This window comes from Amphichorda felina (genome assembly GCF_050947745.1).
Source record: "Amphichorda felina strain 45539 chromosome Unknown scaffold_1, whole genome shotgun sequence".
Classification (NCBI taxonomy): Eukaryota; Fungi; Ascomycota; class Sordariomycetes; order Hypocreales; family Bionectriaceae; genus Amphichorda; species Amphichorda felina.
Genome location: NW_028145049.1, coordinates 2,844,111 through 2,860,593, shown reverse-complemented (window position 1 = coordinate 2,860,593; position 16,483 = coordinate 2,844,111). Strand labels below are relative to the sequence as shown.

Here is a 16,483-nt window from a genome sequence, read left to right as displayed (position 1 = left end):
CCTATTTTCCTTTCCCACAGCATGCAAGACAGACAACCCGCAGTTTGCCCCATCTGCCGATTGTGAATTGAATCTGCCGCAGCTGATTTCGGCAGAGAGTTCTTGTAGCTACGAAGACTATCTGGGCCTCTCTGGCCGTTCTCAGGCTAAGGTTGCAACCCATATGTCGGTCATGCCGTGGGCGTAGGACCAAAGTCTACCGGAGCCTCACTGTTCCCATGAGCGCGCAACAACCATGATCTGTGAATCGAGCCAAAGTACGGCGCCATCTGGAATGAGAAATGGTCCCATGGAACCCTTACCGAACCCTCCTAGAACATCTAGTCAGGTGCCGAGTCCGTGACGTACTTTGCGTTCCTCAGGCCCTGCCAGATCGCCGCCTTCGGCCCCACGGCTAGTTGGTGACCTGATGGCTGGTCCCCTTCGACCTGACCCGACCCCTCGTTTGCGGTGAGACTTGTGCGAGGTCCCTTGAAGACGTTTATTTCTCGTATTTTCAGGGACTAACTGGAATCCCACTCCTCGTTCTACCGAACCTCTTCCCAACCTTTTGCTTTGCAGAGAGGGTATATAGCATATGAAGACAAGACATGAAGACACCAAAAACCCAACCGCAGCGCTGCCAATTCATACAATCCTGCTCTGAAACACCCCCCCCTTTTTTTTTCCCCTCCATCGAGGGGACCTCTTCTATCTGCCCCAATTGTCTGTCACTTCAGACTTCAAAGAAGTAATCCTCGTCCAGGCCCCTACGGCTCGGCACGACGCCCGCACCGGGGGGCGGGCCCTCGTACGCCGAGTCCATCCGCACGTTGAGTAGCCGTATCTTGAGCCCGTAGTCGCTCACCAGGTTCACTAGCTTGTTCGTCTCCGACGTGATGGGCGCCTGGCCCAGCAGCATGAGCAAGCCGTCGAGCCACTCGGACGCCAGGCTGTGGCTCGGCGGCCACAGCGTCAGGATGGCCTGCTCCTTGCCTCCCACCTCCGTGTTGATGGTGATCTTGGTCGTCGACTTGGAGCTGTGCACCCCGTTCTTCAGCGTCGACCCGCTCGCCGTGCTCTTGGAGTCCTCACTGGCCGACACGTTGGAGACAACCGAGCTGATGGTGTTGAGGTCGACCTTCTCCGGCAGGCCCCCCAGCACGGGGTCCTGCCCCATCTTCTGCTTGAAATCCCCGTAGTGTAGGAACCGCTTGTTGTGCGACAGCTTGGCGAACCTCCAGGGCAATTCGCCCGCGCTGTTGTTGGCATCCCTCCTGGGGACCGGTTTCGTGAACCACGACCCCTGGAGGAGGCACCGCACCCTCTGCTCCTTGACAAAGTGCAGCGCCTCCTGCTTCAGCTCCTCACGCACCTGGGCCAGGTGTGCGCCCCACTTGTCCTCGAACGAGAGGTTCAGGAGGCCCATCTGCAAGTCTCGGAGCCGCGGCACGTCGTACTCGAACATCTCGTCCTCCGTCTCCAGGATGTCCTTTGTCCGTGGGGCCTGCCCAACCACATGCTCGACCAGTATGCGGACCAGCTCCGCCACCTTGTCCAAGTCTTCCTGCCTGGCGCCAGTTGCCTTCCACACCCGGAAGAAGGCATGCAGCCCAGCTGCATGGAGCCGTGACCACTGGAGTAGCAGTGGGCGGAAGAGGATGTCGTGGTCGGTCATGTCGATCCCGCGGTACCCTCGTGTATCCTCTAGATCCGCCTTGTCGACCTCAAAGTGCTCGTACAGAATCATGGTGACGGCGAGACTCGCCCGGGCGACAGGTAAGCGGCTGGGGAGGGGTTTGGACGCTTGCTCGAGCAGTAGCTTCTGGAACCCATCCTCGTACTTGCGCACGTAGTCCGTCATGTCCATCAAGCCCAGGTACCCGGCTGTGTCGAACTCTTGCGCGGGGCTCTCCGACTCGAAGCCCAAGCGCCTCCACTTCTCCGGGTTGTGTCTCTTGCTCCCCTTACGGCTGGGCTCGCCCGACGAGCCGTCCCTAGAGTGCCCGTTGACTTGTGGTCGCTCTGGGTTGCTGGCTAGGTGCAGGCTCTTGAGGCCCCGTCGGTGCTCGGTGCGCTCCACGTCCACGCGGACTTCCCTCCACCTCCTCAGCAGCACCTTTGTCAGTGACTGGAACTCCAGCATGGGGTGTGCCAGATCCTGAAGGGCCGAGCTGCGCATGAGGCTGTACACGGCCTTGATGAGACCTAGATCTTGTAGCTGCTTTATCAGAGCCGATCGCTCCTCCCCGCTCGTCCCATTCGTGGGGGCCCCGCCGTCGCTGGTCGACAGGGCGTCGCGCATCAAGGCATTGATCAGCATGAGGGCATTGGCGCACAGGGCGTGGTCGGCGCTCTGCAGCTGCTGTATGACGAGCTCGAGAAACTGCGGGTGGACGGCGACGGCGGGCTTGAGGGCGCGGAAGCCAAATGTGCCTGGGGTCCTGGCGGAGCGGGACTGGATCTCGGCGTGGGACTGGGAGTGGCCGACGAGGGAGACGAGGATGGACATGGCGCCCCTGAGGATGTTGACGAGCGGGTTCTTGACAATCAGCTCGACGATGCGCTCGACAAGGTCGCTGGCAGTCGGGCCCTCGAAGATGTCCCAGCCCATGTCGACCTCGAGCAGGCGTGTGAGGCTCTGGAGCGAGTAGGCGAGGGTGTTTCCGCTAGAGGTCATGATGAGGCGGCGCAGGATGACGAGGCCGCCGGAGGAGATAAAGACGTCGGCGAAAGCAGGGTCGTTGATGGAGCTCTGCAGTTTGAAGACGGCCATCTTGCGCGAAGCATCCTCATCGCTGGCCATGCGCGATAGCAGCGCGGGGATGTCGGCCTGGTCCATTGTCGGGAGAGCGCGTGAGTGTCGTGGGGTTCGATTATATTATCGTGGTGTTCGCATCGCTTGCCAACGAGGATGATATCTATCCTCGCGGGTTGGCTAGGAGGAGGCAGGTCGAGATGGGATCTTGGGGGATGCCAATAAGGATACTATTAATTAATAGACCCTGGACGTGCGCATTCAATTCAGCTGGAGTCGCGCTCCAGGGGCCACAGGGCCATACAGGGGTCATCATGGGGAGCAATTGTGGCTGGTGGGGTAGCCCATGGCAATTAGACTTTCGTATTTCCCGTGAACCGACATGATCTGGGTGCCATTGAAGGTAGCTAGCTACCTGAATCCAAACACTCTTCTATATGCCGTAATCATAACTGTCTGCTAGCAACCTATCCCAGACATGGGTTGTTGCGGCAGAACGGAACTTGAGACCCCTCCCCTCCATGCTCGAGGGGCCGGCCACCAGACGCGCTCTTTCAATGGAAGCAACTCTCTTCTATGGGGAACTATTGGTCAACCTAAAAGGTACTAGGGAAATCAGGAGTCTTCTAGAATTCCGATATGATGAATAATGAAGCACCATAACTTACTCTTGTAGTTCGATGTTTGGGGAAACCTTGAACGCCACATCAACCGCCACTAAGCCGTATTTGGAAGCGACGCCACACCTCGCGCTCAAACCTTCAACCTGCCGTGAGTTGAACCATCACCAGCATCTTCCACCTCTCCATCTCCACATCTTCAGAAGCAAAGTCACAAACACATTCACAATGGCCAGTTTCCTCGCCTCCATCTTCGGCACAGAGCTTGACAAGGTCAACTGCTCCTTCTACTTTGTAAGTATCCTCTCATCCGCCTCCCATCCGGGAAGCGAAGACGCGCGCGCCGGAGGCACCAGCTAACTCGGGATCCCCAGAAAATCGGCGCCTGCCGCCATGGCGACCGCTGCTCGCGCAAGCACGTCAAGCCCTCGTACAGCCAGACCATCCTCATGCCCAACCTCTACCAGAACCCAGCGTACGACAACAAGAACCGCATGAACCCCTCCCAGCTGCAGAACCACTTCGACGCCTTCTACGAGGACATCTGGTGCGAGCTGTGCAAGTACGGCGAGCTCGAGGAGCTCGTCGTCTGCGACAACAACAATGACCGTACGTGGCTCCCTCACACCCTTTCCTATCCCCCATATTTTTTTCTTTCTTTTTAAGATCTCTGCTAACTCTTCCCGGCCAGACCTCATCGGCAACGTCTACGCGCGCTTCAAGTACGAGGAGTCGGCCCAGAAGGCCTGCGACGAGCTCAACAGCCGGTGGTACGCGGCGCGCCCCATCTACTGCGAGCTCAGCCCCGTGACCGACTTCCGCGAGGCCTGCTGCCGCCTCAACTCGGGCGAGGGCTGCGTGCGCGGCGGCTTCTGCAACTTCATCCACCGCAAGAACCCGAGCGAGGAGCTCGAGCGCGACCTCACGCTCAGCACCAAGAAGTGGCTCAAGATGCGCGGCCGCGACGAGCGCAGCGTCAGCAGGTCCCCCACGCCCGAGCCCTCGCGACGCAGATACTAGTTGTTGTTGGTGACAGGGGAAAGGAAGATACCTCAGGTCAGGGGGGAGGGGCGAGGTTGTGATTTTGGACGACGAAAGAAGAAGAAAAAAAAACAATGTTTTTGGCACTGTATTCGTATCGAGGATGGGACTATTACATGGTCACGGCGTTTTGCGGACAGGGTTTATATGAGGCTTTGGTAAATCATTTCGAAGCAGGCTGACAGTTTCAGAGCCAAATTTCTGAGAAACTTCTAATCTGGAATCTGCATTTTGTTGACCCGGGCGGGCCGCCTGGCCCCCATGTCGCCAAACCCGTTGAAATTTCCAACTTGCTGACAACCGGTGATAAATATGTATAATGCACAGTGGATATCCATCCCTCTCCAGATATGAGCCAGGCCGCTTGGCCCTGCGTGAGTGATAGGGCAGGCGCCTTTACTATTATCTCTTGTTTTTGCTTCATGTTTGTTATTACTGCTACCCAAGCCCTTCCTATGCTCAACTTCAACCCTGCGTGTCCTTGGGCTGGCCTTGCCCACCTGGGAGATCCCTCTTCATGTCCTGCGAAAAGTCGATCAGCGGCCCGTCTGCCGGCTTGCCCGTCGAGGCGAGAATGTTCTCAATCTCGTCTGGTGACTTGGCAGTAGGCGGCTCGGTCGCGAGCGGCGCGGCAGTCCCCCCGTTCTGCGCAACGTCGACGGGGTCGCTCTTTGCTTCACTGTGCTCATTGTGCCCCATCGTCTCGGCCTTTTCCGGAGCAGTCGAGTTTGCGCGCGAGTGAGTGTGTGTCGTGGTGGCCTTTTGCCCGTCGACTATCGGGTAGATGCCCTTGATCTGCTCGGCCTGCCTCTCCGGTGTCGCGGACGTGTCACTGCAATGGGCGTTAGCAACGTGCTGGCGCCGACTCACCCGAGAGAAGAGAGGGCCACTCACATGTCGGCGTTGATGATCCATTCGAGGTCAGACATGTCCTCGTCATACTCGCCGGCCTTGCCCCGGACCCTCCGGAACAGCCGCGGCTTCCAGTCGACGCCATACTGGATCCTGTGGGCGGCCTCCTCGCGCTGCCGGTCCTCAATCTTGGTCTTCTCGTCCGTGGCGACCTTGTGGTTCTGCTCCTTGACCGCGTTTGCCGTCTTCTCCCAGAGCCGCTGTGACTCGCGCTCCGCCTGATCCTCGAGGGGCCGCACCTGAGGGCTGCTCGGCTTCGATCGGTGGGCGTTGAAGAACATTTCCCGGTGGCCGGTCTGCAATTTTTGCTTCCTGTCAGCCAACTATCCCGCTGAAAATCGCAAATAAGGGGGGGAAGGGGGGATCTCTTCGACGAACCCTCACGTCCCGGATGAACATCTCGTCGCTCCACAATCCCGAAAGCTCGTACAGGACCTCGCCCGTGCTCTCCCTCTTGATGGAGCCCCCGATGGCGTTGTATGTGCCGCCGACCCAGCCCTTGACCTTGAACTCGACGTCGGCGGTGAGGTCCAGCTCGGGGCATCGGACGACGCTATGGTCGCCCAGCTCGTACTTCATCTTGCCGAAGAGGATTCCTCGGGCGTACATGTTTGGCTGCGTCAGCATGCTGCGGCGGGGCTTGTCAGCATCTATCTTGTCCCCCCTTCCGATGCGCAACGCAATGCGCGGAGCCGGAGGTGTGCACCCACTATTGTTCTCCCTTGTGGGGATTTTCCCCGCGGTTCAGCAGGCTCAGATAGGCAACGCCCTCCATGAGGCTGGCGGCCGAGTTGCCGAGGAAGCGGCTCCGGGGCTTGAGGGTGCCGTCGATGCGGATGTGGTAGTCCGGGGCCATGTAGAAGTAGCTCGACTTGGGCGGGTGGTGCGAGGTCTGCTCGGAGATGTAGTAGGCCCTGTTACCCTCGTCGAGATCCCAGTAGCAGGTGAAGATCTCGCCGAGGATGGGGTTCAGCGGTTTCTTGACGCCCCTAGAGAGAGAGAAAGTGCGTGTTAGCGGGTCCGAGGTGCGTCCGGGGGGATGAGGCCGTACGAACGGTGGGCGGATGTGCCAGCCACTGAGGTAGAACTTGACCACGGAGACAAATCGTTCAACGGGGTCCTCTATGCGGGGGATGTGCAGGAGCATCTCGGGGTGGCACATGAAGCTGTTGAGGTTTGCGGGTCAGCCGGGATGATCGGCCGGAGGCACGAAGAAGGGGAGGGGGGGGGGGGAGAGTGGGCAACAGACTTGGTTATGCGCTCAAGCATGCTGCGCGGCTCGAGAATGAAGGTGGGGAGGACGACGCGGCTCAGATCAGCACCTGGGCGCAGCTGGGAGATGATGTGTGAGAGGACTGCGAGGATTGTGAGTGTCTGTTCGTGAGTCGTGGACCGGGGGTGGACTTTGGTCGTTGGGGAAGCTCACCATTGCCCTGATCGGGCTCCATGACCTGGGTGTCATCTTCGGCGTCGGCTTTGGCCTCATCGACGGATGACCGGTTGCCTTCATCGGGGGGATACCACCAGTTAGACAACATTGCTGGGACAGGAGTCTACTAGTATACAGGATAGGAAATATGGGGGAGGGGTGGTTGTGTAGGTGGCTAGGAAGAAAGTTGTCGCTTGGAGATTATTATAATAAATGTGCCAGAGACTGGAGAAGCTGGAGGGGCGCCGAAGGTGGGGCAGAGGGGTTGCGGGCAGCGGATGCGGGCGAAAAGGCTGGATTTTAATAGGGATCTTAGGGATTTTAAGGTGGGGGAGCGCAAACTACTAGGCTAGTAACAACCCGGCGAACCCGCTGCAGTGAAAGTGCAAGTGAGCACTTGGAGCTTGGAGGAGCTGGCAGCGAGCTCGGGCAGGGGAGCCGTTCGGAGGCAAGTTGGAGCGATGTGGTGGAGAGGATAGGTAGATGGGCGAGAGAGAGGCGAATGAGCGAGGGAGGAGCAGGTTAGAGTTATGGCAGATGGCGCTGGACCTGGACGGCTGTAGGATGGAACGGCTGTAGGGCTGTTGGTGGTGGGGAAGCGGGAGGTGACGGCGGTGACAGACTGACAGCGATGACGGCTGCCTTGACGGTGACGACGACGACGACGACGATGATGATGATGATGATGGATGGCGCAGGCAGCAGTGTAGCAGTGTGCTTGTAGCAGAAACCCGGACTCTTGTTGAATCAAGGGAAGCATATATGTTACTCACTCAGGCTCAGGCTGGCAATGGACGACGACCTGCGCCGGCCAGTCACCGATACGAATCCCATGGCCGGACCCTGCGGCGCTGCACTCTGGGTCCTTCCTTGGCTTGGGAGTTGGGGTCGACTTCTTTTTTTGGGGGGGGGAGCTGAGACGAGAAGCAGGAATCAACAAGGACCAAGGACCAAGGAACTTGAAGTGGGCAGGAGTGTTAATAGCAGATGCAAGCACTGAGACAAAAGGGCAGCGCGCGGACGGAGCGGAAGAGGTCGCTTTGGTGGAGAGACCTTGGTGGGATAATCAGAGGCGATGCGCCGTCAACGTCATTCGTGGCCGCTCCAGAGAGGGTCCCAAACGGGTTTGTCCACTGTGTCTGCTGGGCCGGCGTCGGAGGAGACGGAACCTGGGAGACAAGGGGCAAGGCGAGCAGTAACGACGAGAGCTTCTACACGATGGGCGAGGAAACAAGTGAGCAACAGTCATGGAGTAGCTGGAGTGAGTATTTACATAGTAGCACCGTCGACGGCCAAACAGGGTCATGGAGGCAGTGTTCCATGGGTGCGGTGCCCGTTCAAGGTGGGTGGAGGGAGGGCCCTGGAGGGGTTCACCATGACATGGAATTGATGGCCTGTGTTCGTGCACTCACCTATTACCTACCTTACCAAGAGCACCTCCATACCCAATACAGGCGTACACGTGCCCCAGGCCCATGGACGCCATCATCCGTCAATCCATCCCATGGATCCCCTCCCGTACTGCCGGCCATGAATGCACCGCTGCACCGCTGCACCGCTCTGCATCGCTGCACATCGCTGCACATGGCCAGCCTCCGTCGCCGGATCCGCCATGGAAAAGCTTGGCCTCCAGCTGAGCTTCTCAGCGACCCCACTGCCATGCGGCACTCGTCCTCTTCTTCCAGCATGTCAACCTACAACAGGCACATAGTAGTGGCCCTGGCTGCATCTGGCTGCATCTGGCTGCATCTCAGCCAGCAAGAGACCAGTGAGCCGCCTCACGCTCACGGGACAGAAACAAGGCTTTCCATTCAATAGTGATACCGGAGATCCCAGATCCAGACATTGACGTACGAGTGCTCGTAGTGACACAGAGGGGAGGGCGGAACTGCATTCTGCGCCCTTCCACAGATGGCCGGGGTGCATCATGGCTGCACCCAGTGCATGAGGCACACATGAGGCACACATGAGCCATACACGAGCCATGCACGAGCCATACACGAGCCATACACGAGGGGCGATGAGGGCAGATGTGAGATGGCGACAGTCAGGTTGCGGGGTCCCATCGAATGACGTCTGGCCTCGACATCTCAGAGCCCTTCACGTCTCACCTCGACGTCTGCCCACACACAGGTCAGTCACCCCGGACAAGACGCTCCAGATGTGCTCGCACAGGTCCGTGCCCTTTATCTTCCTGCTTCGTTTCGTCGTCGTAGTAATAGTAGTAGTAGTAGTAGTTATGTCGTTCTGCGCTGACAAAAAAATATTCCAAATGTCCAACCCCAAACGCCTTGCAGGATGCAGGCCCATCCCGCGCTGAGCTGGGCCGTATGCTCTCATCGTCTTCCACCCATGGGCTTCCCCCCCCCGTGCTGGGTTCCCTCCACTGGAGGACGTGCAGCTGCTTCTAACCTAACTAACATGCAGTCCATTGCTTCCAAATGCCCCTCCGAGGCTGCAACCGCAAAGAATCCCCTCCCTTTATGCGCACCCTTACTTCATACGCGACATTCTGGCAGATCCTTTAACAGGTGCCGGCAGGCACTGGCATAGCTGGTCACGATCTGCAATCAACGGTTAGCGTAGTCCTTGGGGCCTGAGGGCCTGAGGGCCTGAAATGCCTTACCTGTTTCCTTCTCAAATAAGATAGAGATATCATCATTCTCCCCCGGGAGGTCGGGTAGATCCAACGAAACAAATGCCATGTCATCGTAGTCCCCGTCTTTGTCTAGGGGCAGCCGCGGCAGCGGGAACTTGGCGTCCACAAATCGGATACCCGCCTTGCCGCTCCGGTGGAAAACCTCGTACACGTCGGTGCCCTTGAGAACAAAGCTCATACAGTGCCCGTGGTGGAACTCCTCAAAGAACACCAGCAGCTGCACCTTGTCGTCCTGCTTCACCACCTGGACTCTCGTGAACCCGGCCTCCCACTTCTTGTGGATGGGCACAACCATGCGCCGGCGCGAGATGGCAAAGGTCGCTGCCAGCCCGTCGAACACCACCTCGAACCCCGTGAGCGACGTCTGGAAGTTGTGAAGGTCCTTGAGCCCCCCAAACTCCAGCGTGCGGATCGTCGGCGTCGTCTTGATCAGCTGCAGCGCTTCCGCAAAGTTCCTCGGGAGCTCCTTGGGCACCTGTGCCTCCGAGATGGACATGGTAACATCGTTCTGCGGCAGACGCATGATCCGCAGAACCTTGGCATTGGACACCTCCAAGCGGATCCGTAGCTCCCCTGGCCCGACGTTGACTCGGTCGGCGATGGTGCCATTTTGATACTCGAGCACAATCTTGAGCTTATCTGCCAGCACCGTCGGGGGTTCCTCGCCCGAGGGCCCAAGCTCCTCATTGACAACCCGCGCCGCTTTCCACGGCATACGGCTGAATGGCGCCATTCCCAGCGGCTCACGCAGGCTCTGCGACAGCATGAAGCTCTTGAGGGGCACGTCGGAAAAGATGCGCTCGTCGTGGTCCAGCGAGGTGCCCGTGATCAAAGCGTGGAAGTGTATCCTCTCCTTTTCCTCACCAAAGGTCAATACCATCCGCCCCCTCTGGTGTCCATTCTCGAACCTCAGGGATAGCGCCGGCGCATCACCATCCGTGCGGAAGAAGCCGAACTGGACGGGCATATTAGGCGCGTAGGAGTGCTGCACGCCGCTCAGCGTCCTCGTCTTGGGCCCTGTGACCACCGCCAGGCGGAAACCACAGTGCCAGTTGCGTAGACCTGACGGGCTGTTCTCCTTGTAGATCTTCTCAAAGAGGGCCACCTCGCACTGCTGGACCGCCTCCTTCGGGAACGTTCGAGACTGGGGATCAGCGTCAATGTACTGGAAGGAGCGCAGGGTGTTGCGGAACACGACAAGCTCATCCTTGCGGGGGTACAGCGACGACTTGAGCTTAGCCCCAAACTCGTACATGTTCCACAGCGTCCTGTAGTCCTGCTGGGTCAGTTGCACAACCAGCATGAAGCCGCGCGGCAGTCGGATATCGAGGGTACACGTCTCGCTCCGCCAACGAACGTCGTCCCACACCGGCCCAGCATTCTTGTTCTCTTGGATCGCGAGTTGGATGCTGCTATTCTGGCTCGCAATGACAAAGACGAGGGCCGTATGTTTCTGGGGCCGCACCATGGATAGCATGCAGGGGAAGTACAGGCGCTGGGCCTCCCTTCCCTGCTCCATGAGGTAGACGTCCGCCATGATCCTGCCATAGCTAAAGTTCTCCGGCGTGTCGCTGAGGGGAAAGGCGTCCAGGAGGTGCAGGGTTGATAGGGGGTGTTGCATGGCTGACATGCCCGATCCCCAGTTGCCAGAGAGCAGAGCAATCATGTCTTGGCTCAGTGGAGGGTATTCGAGCCAGATAGACTTGTCGATGGTTTGCGGGAGGAACGCCTCCTCCGGGGGCAGCAGCCCATTCCTCTTCATCGACATTGCCAGCTTCCTGAGTGCCGTCACGAGACCCTCAGAGACCTCGAGGACCTCGGTATCCGGCAAAGTGCTCTGTATCTTTGAGATTTCGGGAACAATTTCCGCGCAGAGCCAGTATCCCTTGGCCAGATTTGTGTATGCTTGCTGTCGATCAATGTCGTTCTGCATCTGAGACTGGGGCGAGTTGGGACGCTCTCGAATCGATGTCTCCAGTCCCATCCTGCCTTTCAAAAACCACCAGAGACCAGAGGAAGCACAGTCTTTCGGAGCGCAGCTGGAAAGAGGCTTCACAGACTCTGCATGTAGGCGGAACAGCTCATACAGATGCTTCGTCCTCGTAGTGAAAGCGTCAAGGGCATCATCGCCCGCCGCCAGCACGACGTCGTGAAGCTTGACGGAGGCAGTGTGTGCGAGCCCGCGAGGCGGTGGCCCATTGTAAGAGGCGTTACTAGGCTGTCGCGAGGCAATCCTCGATGGAAGCGGCTGTTGCTGGGCTGCATGTTTGCTCGGGGATTCGTGGATACTGGAGACGTTGGAGTGGATCGACGCAGCCGGGCTGTAGTCAACGCTCACCCTGACGCGGTCAGATTCGGGAGAGACGGGGATGTTTCTCGTCTGCTCTGGCGAGCTGTCAATCGAGTCTGATGGCGGGCGGTCACCGTCGACCCAATCGTGCCCCGATGCCGTGGTAGGTGTCCTCGCGGCCTTGGCGAATGCCTGTGCCTCCGCCTGCCGCATCTCGGCCTGGTGAACCTCGATGAAGGATCTCCTAGCTTCGTCATGCCGTCCTGTGGTCTCCAAGTACCTGGCCGAAGCAGACCTACCGGGCCTCAGGGTGCTCTCGGATTCCGATACCGGTGGCAGCTGTTGACTTGGCGGCTCGGATGGGCGTCGTATACGGGGAGCTGGGATCGGGGGAGGCTCAGCAGTGGACGCAGACTCGGGCTCCTCGTCGGATTCGGGTGAATAGATGGAAGAGTATCCGGTCTGGGTCCTGGCTAGGGGCTTCGGCTGGAAGTCATCGGCAAACTTGGAGTTGGACGAGAGGTCGGTAGGTAGTGGCGCAGGTCGGGCTTTGCTGTAGGGTTGCGAGGGTGCTCGGTGAGGGAGCGGAGCAGGTGCCGTGGCCGGCGGCGGAGGTCTAGCCTTCTTTCTCTTGGATATCTCGATAGTTGGTGTCTCGGTCTCGTCACCGCCTTCGCCAATGATTTCTGGGTATGAGTCGACGAAGCGCACGAGCAGCCCCTTCTTGTTCGGCCGTGGACCGCGGTTCTGGGGCTGAGAGTGTGTATCCGCCTTGCCCAAGGCGAGGGGCCGGTTCTGCTGGGCTTGCTGATTGACGCCTAGTGCCTGGGGGAAGCGTGTGACGGTCGTGTCCAGCTTGGAGAGCTTGGGCATGGGGATGGACGGCGGCGGCGGGGGCGCATGGGTGACATTGAGGGTGTCGGAGGAGCTGTGCAGGAAGGCATCCAACGAGGCCTGGGAGGCATTCTCGGCAGCCTTCTTGTCCTTGGCCTTGAACAGCTTGCCCATGAGACGGTCCCTCCTAGACGAGCGTCCCTCGCTGGCGTAGGGCTCGTTCTCCATCCTGTCACCGACAAATGGGCCGACCCCTCATGGAGCTGAGCTGGGGCTGGCTGGGGGTGGAGAGGATTGATGCGGATTGCGGGCTCGATGTCGGGGGGAGGGGGGAAACCTGGGGTCGGTGCCGCTGCCTCGTGGACGACGAACGGGACGGGTCGGTAGGTGGGTGGGTGAGAAGGGCAGCAGGGCAGCAGGACAGTACGTATATTCGTCTGGCGACACCGACCGACGGGACGCCGACGGGAAGGTGATTGCGATGATGTCGTTGGTGGGGTTGGCGTTAAATGACGAGGGTGGTGCAAGCGGCACGCGAGCGAGGGGCTTGCTTCAGCTCTCGACTGAGCCTCATCAACGTCTGAAGCCAGGGAGAGGGCGGCGGGAGGGATTCTCTTTTTTTTCTTTGTCGGCGAGTGTGGATTGAGGAGGGGGGCCAGGGAGGGAAATACCGAGCAGAGGATCACAGGCCAGGTAAGAGTATCGGTGGATGTGGCTGTTGTTGGTGGTGCTGTTGGTGCTGTTGGTGCTGTTGGTGCTCCTGGCGCTCCTGGCTGCTCCTGATGCTCCTTGGTGCTCCTGGTACCTAGGCAGGTACGCAAGGTAGTAACTTAGTTGGTAGGCGCCTGTAGGGATGTCGATCGCTGCGCTTAGTACGAGTAGGGAGGGAGCCAGGGCATTGGAACGTACGCGCACAACGCACAGTGATGAGGGAACCGTAGATGTACGAAGGAACAAGCTGGCCAACTCACCACCTCGGCGTGTTGGTCAGGATCGCGGATGGCGGGCGTCTAAGTACTATGTATGTACTCCCAGTACGAGTACCTAGTAGCATACGGAAGTATTATGTAGGAGTATTCTAAGAGTATGGAGTACTACTGGTGCAGCACCTAAAACCGCCTCCGGGAACTACGACGACCCGCCCCCCTTTTTGCTCCTCCTTGACTCCCTGGGTCTTATCTCCTCCGGTAGGCCTCCATTGCAGCAACCGTCCTCTCCGTCTCAGGCTGCCGAGATCGGTCGGTATTTGATCGATGCCCTCGCAGGATTCAAGCAGGCTTGTTGAGGTCGTGCGGTAGCTTGATTCAGTGCTTGAGGGTGGCCAGACTGGCGAGCTTTTGGGAATTGAGATTTGAAGCGCCCAGCCCAGCCTTCTCCCATGGCTTGTTGTTTCAAGTTGGACCCTGGAGGCTTGAGGCCCGAACACACCGTCGCACCTTCTCGGATGTCCGTTCCTGGTCGTGCTAGTACGGATGCTAACGTTATAATATTCAGACCCCGGAAATGGTCCCGTTCTGGGCTTTGGGTAATTGGATCTTGCCCAATTGCTCAAGGCCTTGGCCAACCCCCTCAAGCATAGAATACTACCTCGACACTGCAGCCAGAACCCAACCTGCATTTCCAGGCACTGCCACTGTACACAGTAGTAGCGCCATTTCATTGTCTCAACATCCCGATACCTGGTAATGCTGATGAACGAGCCAGTTTGCTAGTAACATGGTGTGGCGCCGGCGCCAGCGCTGGCGTCGAAAGGCTCGAAAAACACAGACCACACATAAGGTAGTTTCAGGGACATTCCAACCTCCGCCCGGGCAGAGCCGCCACCGACGCCAGCGGACGCTATTTTTGGGCTTTGGTCGCTTTTGGGGTGTTTCTACACGAGAATCCAGTCTTCTGCCATGCCAATTGTTGGGTCGCGAGAGGAGTCGCCAAGCCCACAAAGAAGAAAGACACCGTGCCCGTACATAGTATGTACTGCTCGTATTATGACCAAGCCCCAGTCCGCCTTTTGAGGAATAATACCCGCTTCCCGGCGTGTCCGCCAATTCATGAGAATTCATTAGCAAACCACACTACGTACCACGCATGACACCCATCTCACATGTTTCCAGCGGTGGTTTCGAGTCGTTCAAGGGTCCCAAGTTAGGTTGCCAAGACGGCGACCCCCGCCACGGCGCTTATCGATAAGCCGCCACCGCCTCCTCGGCAAAGGCTGATATGACTGGCCTGGCTGGCAGCTCGCAACTTTTTTGCGACCAGCGAGAGAGAGCCTCTGAGAGTCTGCGCACCCCATTCGCAACTCCACCGCGCCACACCACCCGCGAAGAACAGACATGGAATAACCCCTCCTCCCCCGCGGCATGCTCTCAACCCTCCTTAAAAGAGCCATGGCTGCCGAGGTCAAGAAGGTCCCCATCCCCCCTCGCGGGGTCGACTATCGCGGCAAGGTCGTCCTCGCCCCCATGGTGCGCTCTGGCGAACTGCCATCCCGCCTCGTCGCTCTTCGCTATGGCGCCGATCTCGTCTGGGGTGAGTAGTCTGATATTTCCCATCACCACCACGTAGTATCGCTAGCAGCTCGGCCAACTGACGCAAATACTACTCCAGGCCCAGAGACGGTCGACCGGGCCATGATTGGCACCACCCGCCGCTTCAACGAGACCTCGCGAACCGTTGAGTGGTTCCGCACCTCCAACAACAACCCCAACAGCGCAAACGACCAGAAGGAGACCATCATCTACCGCACATTCCCCGAGAAGGAGACGGGCCGCCTCGTCTTCCAGATCGGAACAGCCGACCCTGACCGCGCCGTCGAGGCCGCGAGGCTCGTCGCCGCAGATGTCGCCGGCATCGACGTCAACGCGGGCTGCCCCAAGCCCTTCAGCACCAGCGGCGGCATGGGCGCCGCGCTCCTGCGGACCCCCGACAGGCTGTGCGCCATCCTCGAGGCCCTGGTCCGCAATATCACCCCGGAGTTCGGCATCGGCATCAGCGTCAAGATCCGCATCCTCGAGACCCCCGCCGAGACCGAGGCCCTCGTCAGGCGCCTCGTCGCGACGGGCATCACCGCCCTGACCGTCCACTGCCGGACGACGCCGATGAGGCCGCGGGAGCGCGCCATCCGCGGGCAGCTGCGCATGGTGGCCGACGTGTGCCACGAGGCGGGCGTGGCGTGCCTCATGAACGGCGACGTCGAGACCAAGGATCAGGGCCTGAAGCTGGCCGAGGAATTCGGCGCCGACGGGGCCATGATTGCCACCTCCGCTGAGAAGAACCCGAGCTGCTTCAGGACCGAGGCCGAGGGGGGGATTCTCCCGTGGCACGAGGTGGTGGAGGAGTACGTCAAGACCTCCATCCAGGTCGACAACCGGTACGGCAACACCAAGTACCTCCTCGCCCAGATGATCCCCGGCAAGGACGCAGCATACAAGCGCATTATCCAGTGCAAGAGCTACGAGGGTGTCTGTGAGGCGCTGAGGCTGGAGTCCCTCGTCAGTGACGCCAAGGAGGCCGACGACAGGCTGGGTATTCACCAGCTCCCTCCCAGCAAGGCTGCCAAAAAGGGTGCATCAAATTCCAGCGCCCGTGCTGCCGGCGGTCAGATGGCGGAGGATCGGGCGAACAAGCCGCGGAAGCCGTTGTCGGAAAGGAAAGTCACGAGCCAGAAGGAGTCGGAGGCAGCAACCATCGCCCTCGCAGGTTGATACATCCATACTACAGCATAGAACTAGGCATATTATAATGCATTAGCGGAGTTTAGGGGGGTTTTACAAAAGCGCAAAAGCCATGGATGGCTTGATTTAGAACTGGTATATGGGTTCATCTAGAAGGACATATGCCGGGATATTGAAGACAGACCGTCGTATCCACGGATATGATTCTTTTTTTTTTTTTTTAATAAAAAAAATAATAAAAAAATTACTCAATCACTACTCGGTTCAATTCAAACGAGTCCCAGCGC

The 16,483-nt window shown here is 58.9% G+C and overlaps 5 protein-coding genes across 5 annotated transcripts; 2 read left to right on the top strand and 3 right to left on the bottom strand.

The window, feature by feature from the left end:
• Positions 1-715: 715 nt before the first annotated feature.
• Positions 716-2,821, bottom strand: ACO1O0_000916 (ELMO/CED-12 family-domain-containing protein; the record flags this gene model as incomplete). The annotated part of the gene is made up of 1 exon (XM_083190412.1): positions 716-2,821. The coding sequence occupies one exon, from the start codon at positions 2,819-2,821 to the stop codon at positions 716-718; it is 2,106 nt and encodes a 701-aa protein (XP_083054271.1).
• Positions 2,822-3,585: 764 nt separating this feature from the next.
• ACO1O0_000915 (zinc finger CCCH domain-containing RNA-binding protein) lies at positions 3,586-4,377 on the top strand (the record flags this gene model as incomplete). The annotated part of the gene is made up of 3 exons (XM_083190411.1): positions 3,586-3,651; positions 3,732-3,966; positions 4,049-4,377. 3 exons carry the CDS (start codon positions 3,586-3,588, stop codon positions 4,375-4,377), a joined length of 630 nt encoding a protein of 209 aa, XP_083054270.1.
• Positions 4,378-4,863: 486 nt separating this feature from the next.
• Positions 4,864-6,848, bottom strand: OSH6 (OSBP family protein; the record flags this gene model as incomplete). The annotated part of the gene is made up of 7 exons (XM_083190410.1): positions 4,864-5,230; positions 5,293-5,606; positions 5,689-5,938; positions 6,021-6,299; positions 6,366-6,476; positions 6,560-6,665; positions 6,737-6,848. 7 exons carry the CDS (start codon positions 6,846-6,848, stop codon positions 4,864-4,866), a joined length of 1,539 nt encoding a protein of 512 aa, XP_083054269.1.
• A 2,384-nt stretch (positions 6,849-9,232) lies between these two features.
• On the bottom strand, positions 9,233-12,750 carry ACO1O0_000913 (uncharacterized protein; the record flags this gene model as incomplete). Its single annotated transcript, XM_083190409.1, has 2 exons — positions 9,233-9,303; positions 9,366-12,750. The coding sequence occupies 2 exons, from the start codon at positions 12,748-12,750 to the stop codon at positions 9,233-9,235; spliced, it is 3,456 nt and encodes a 1,151-aa protein (XP_083054268.1).
• Positions 12,751-14,909: 2,159 nt separating this feature from the next.
• On the top strand, positions 14,910-16,226 carry dus2 (tRNA-dihydrouridine(20) synthase (NAD(+)); the record flags this gene model as incomplete). Its single annotated transcript, XM_083190408.1, has 2 exons — positions 14,910-15,051; positions 15,130-16,226. The coding sequence occupies 2 exons, from the start codon at positions 14,910-14,912 to the stop codon at positions 16,224-16,226; spliced, it is 1,239 nt and encodes a 412-aa protein (XP_083054267.1).
• Between the last annotated feature and the right edge of the window lie 257 nt (positions 16,227-16,483).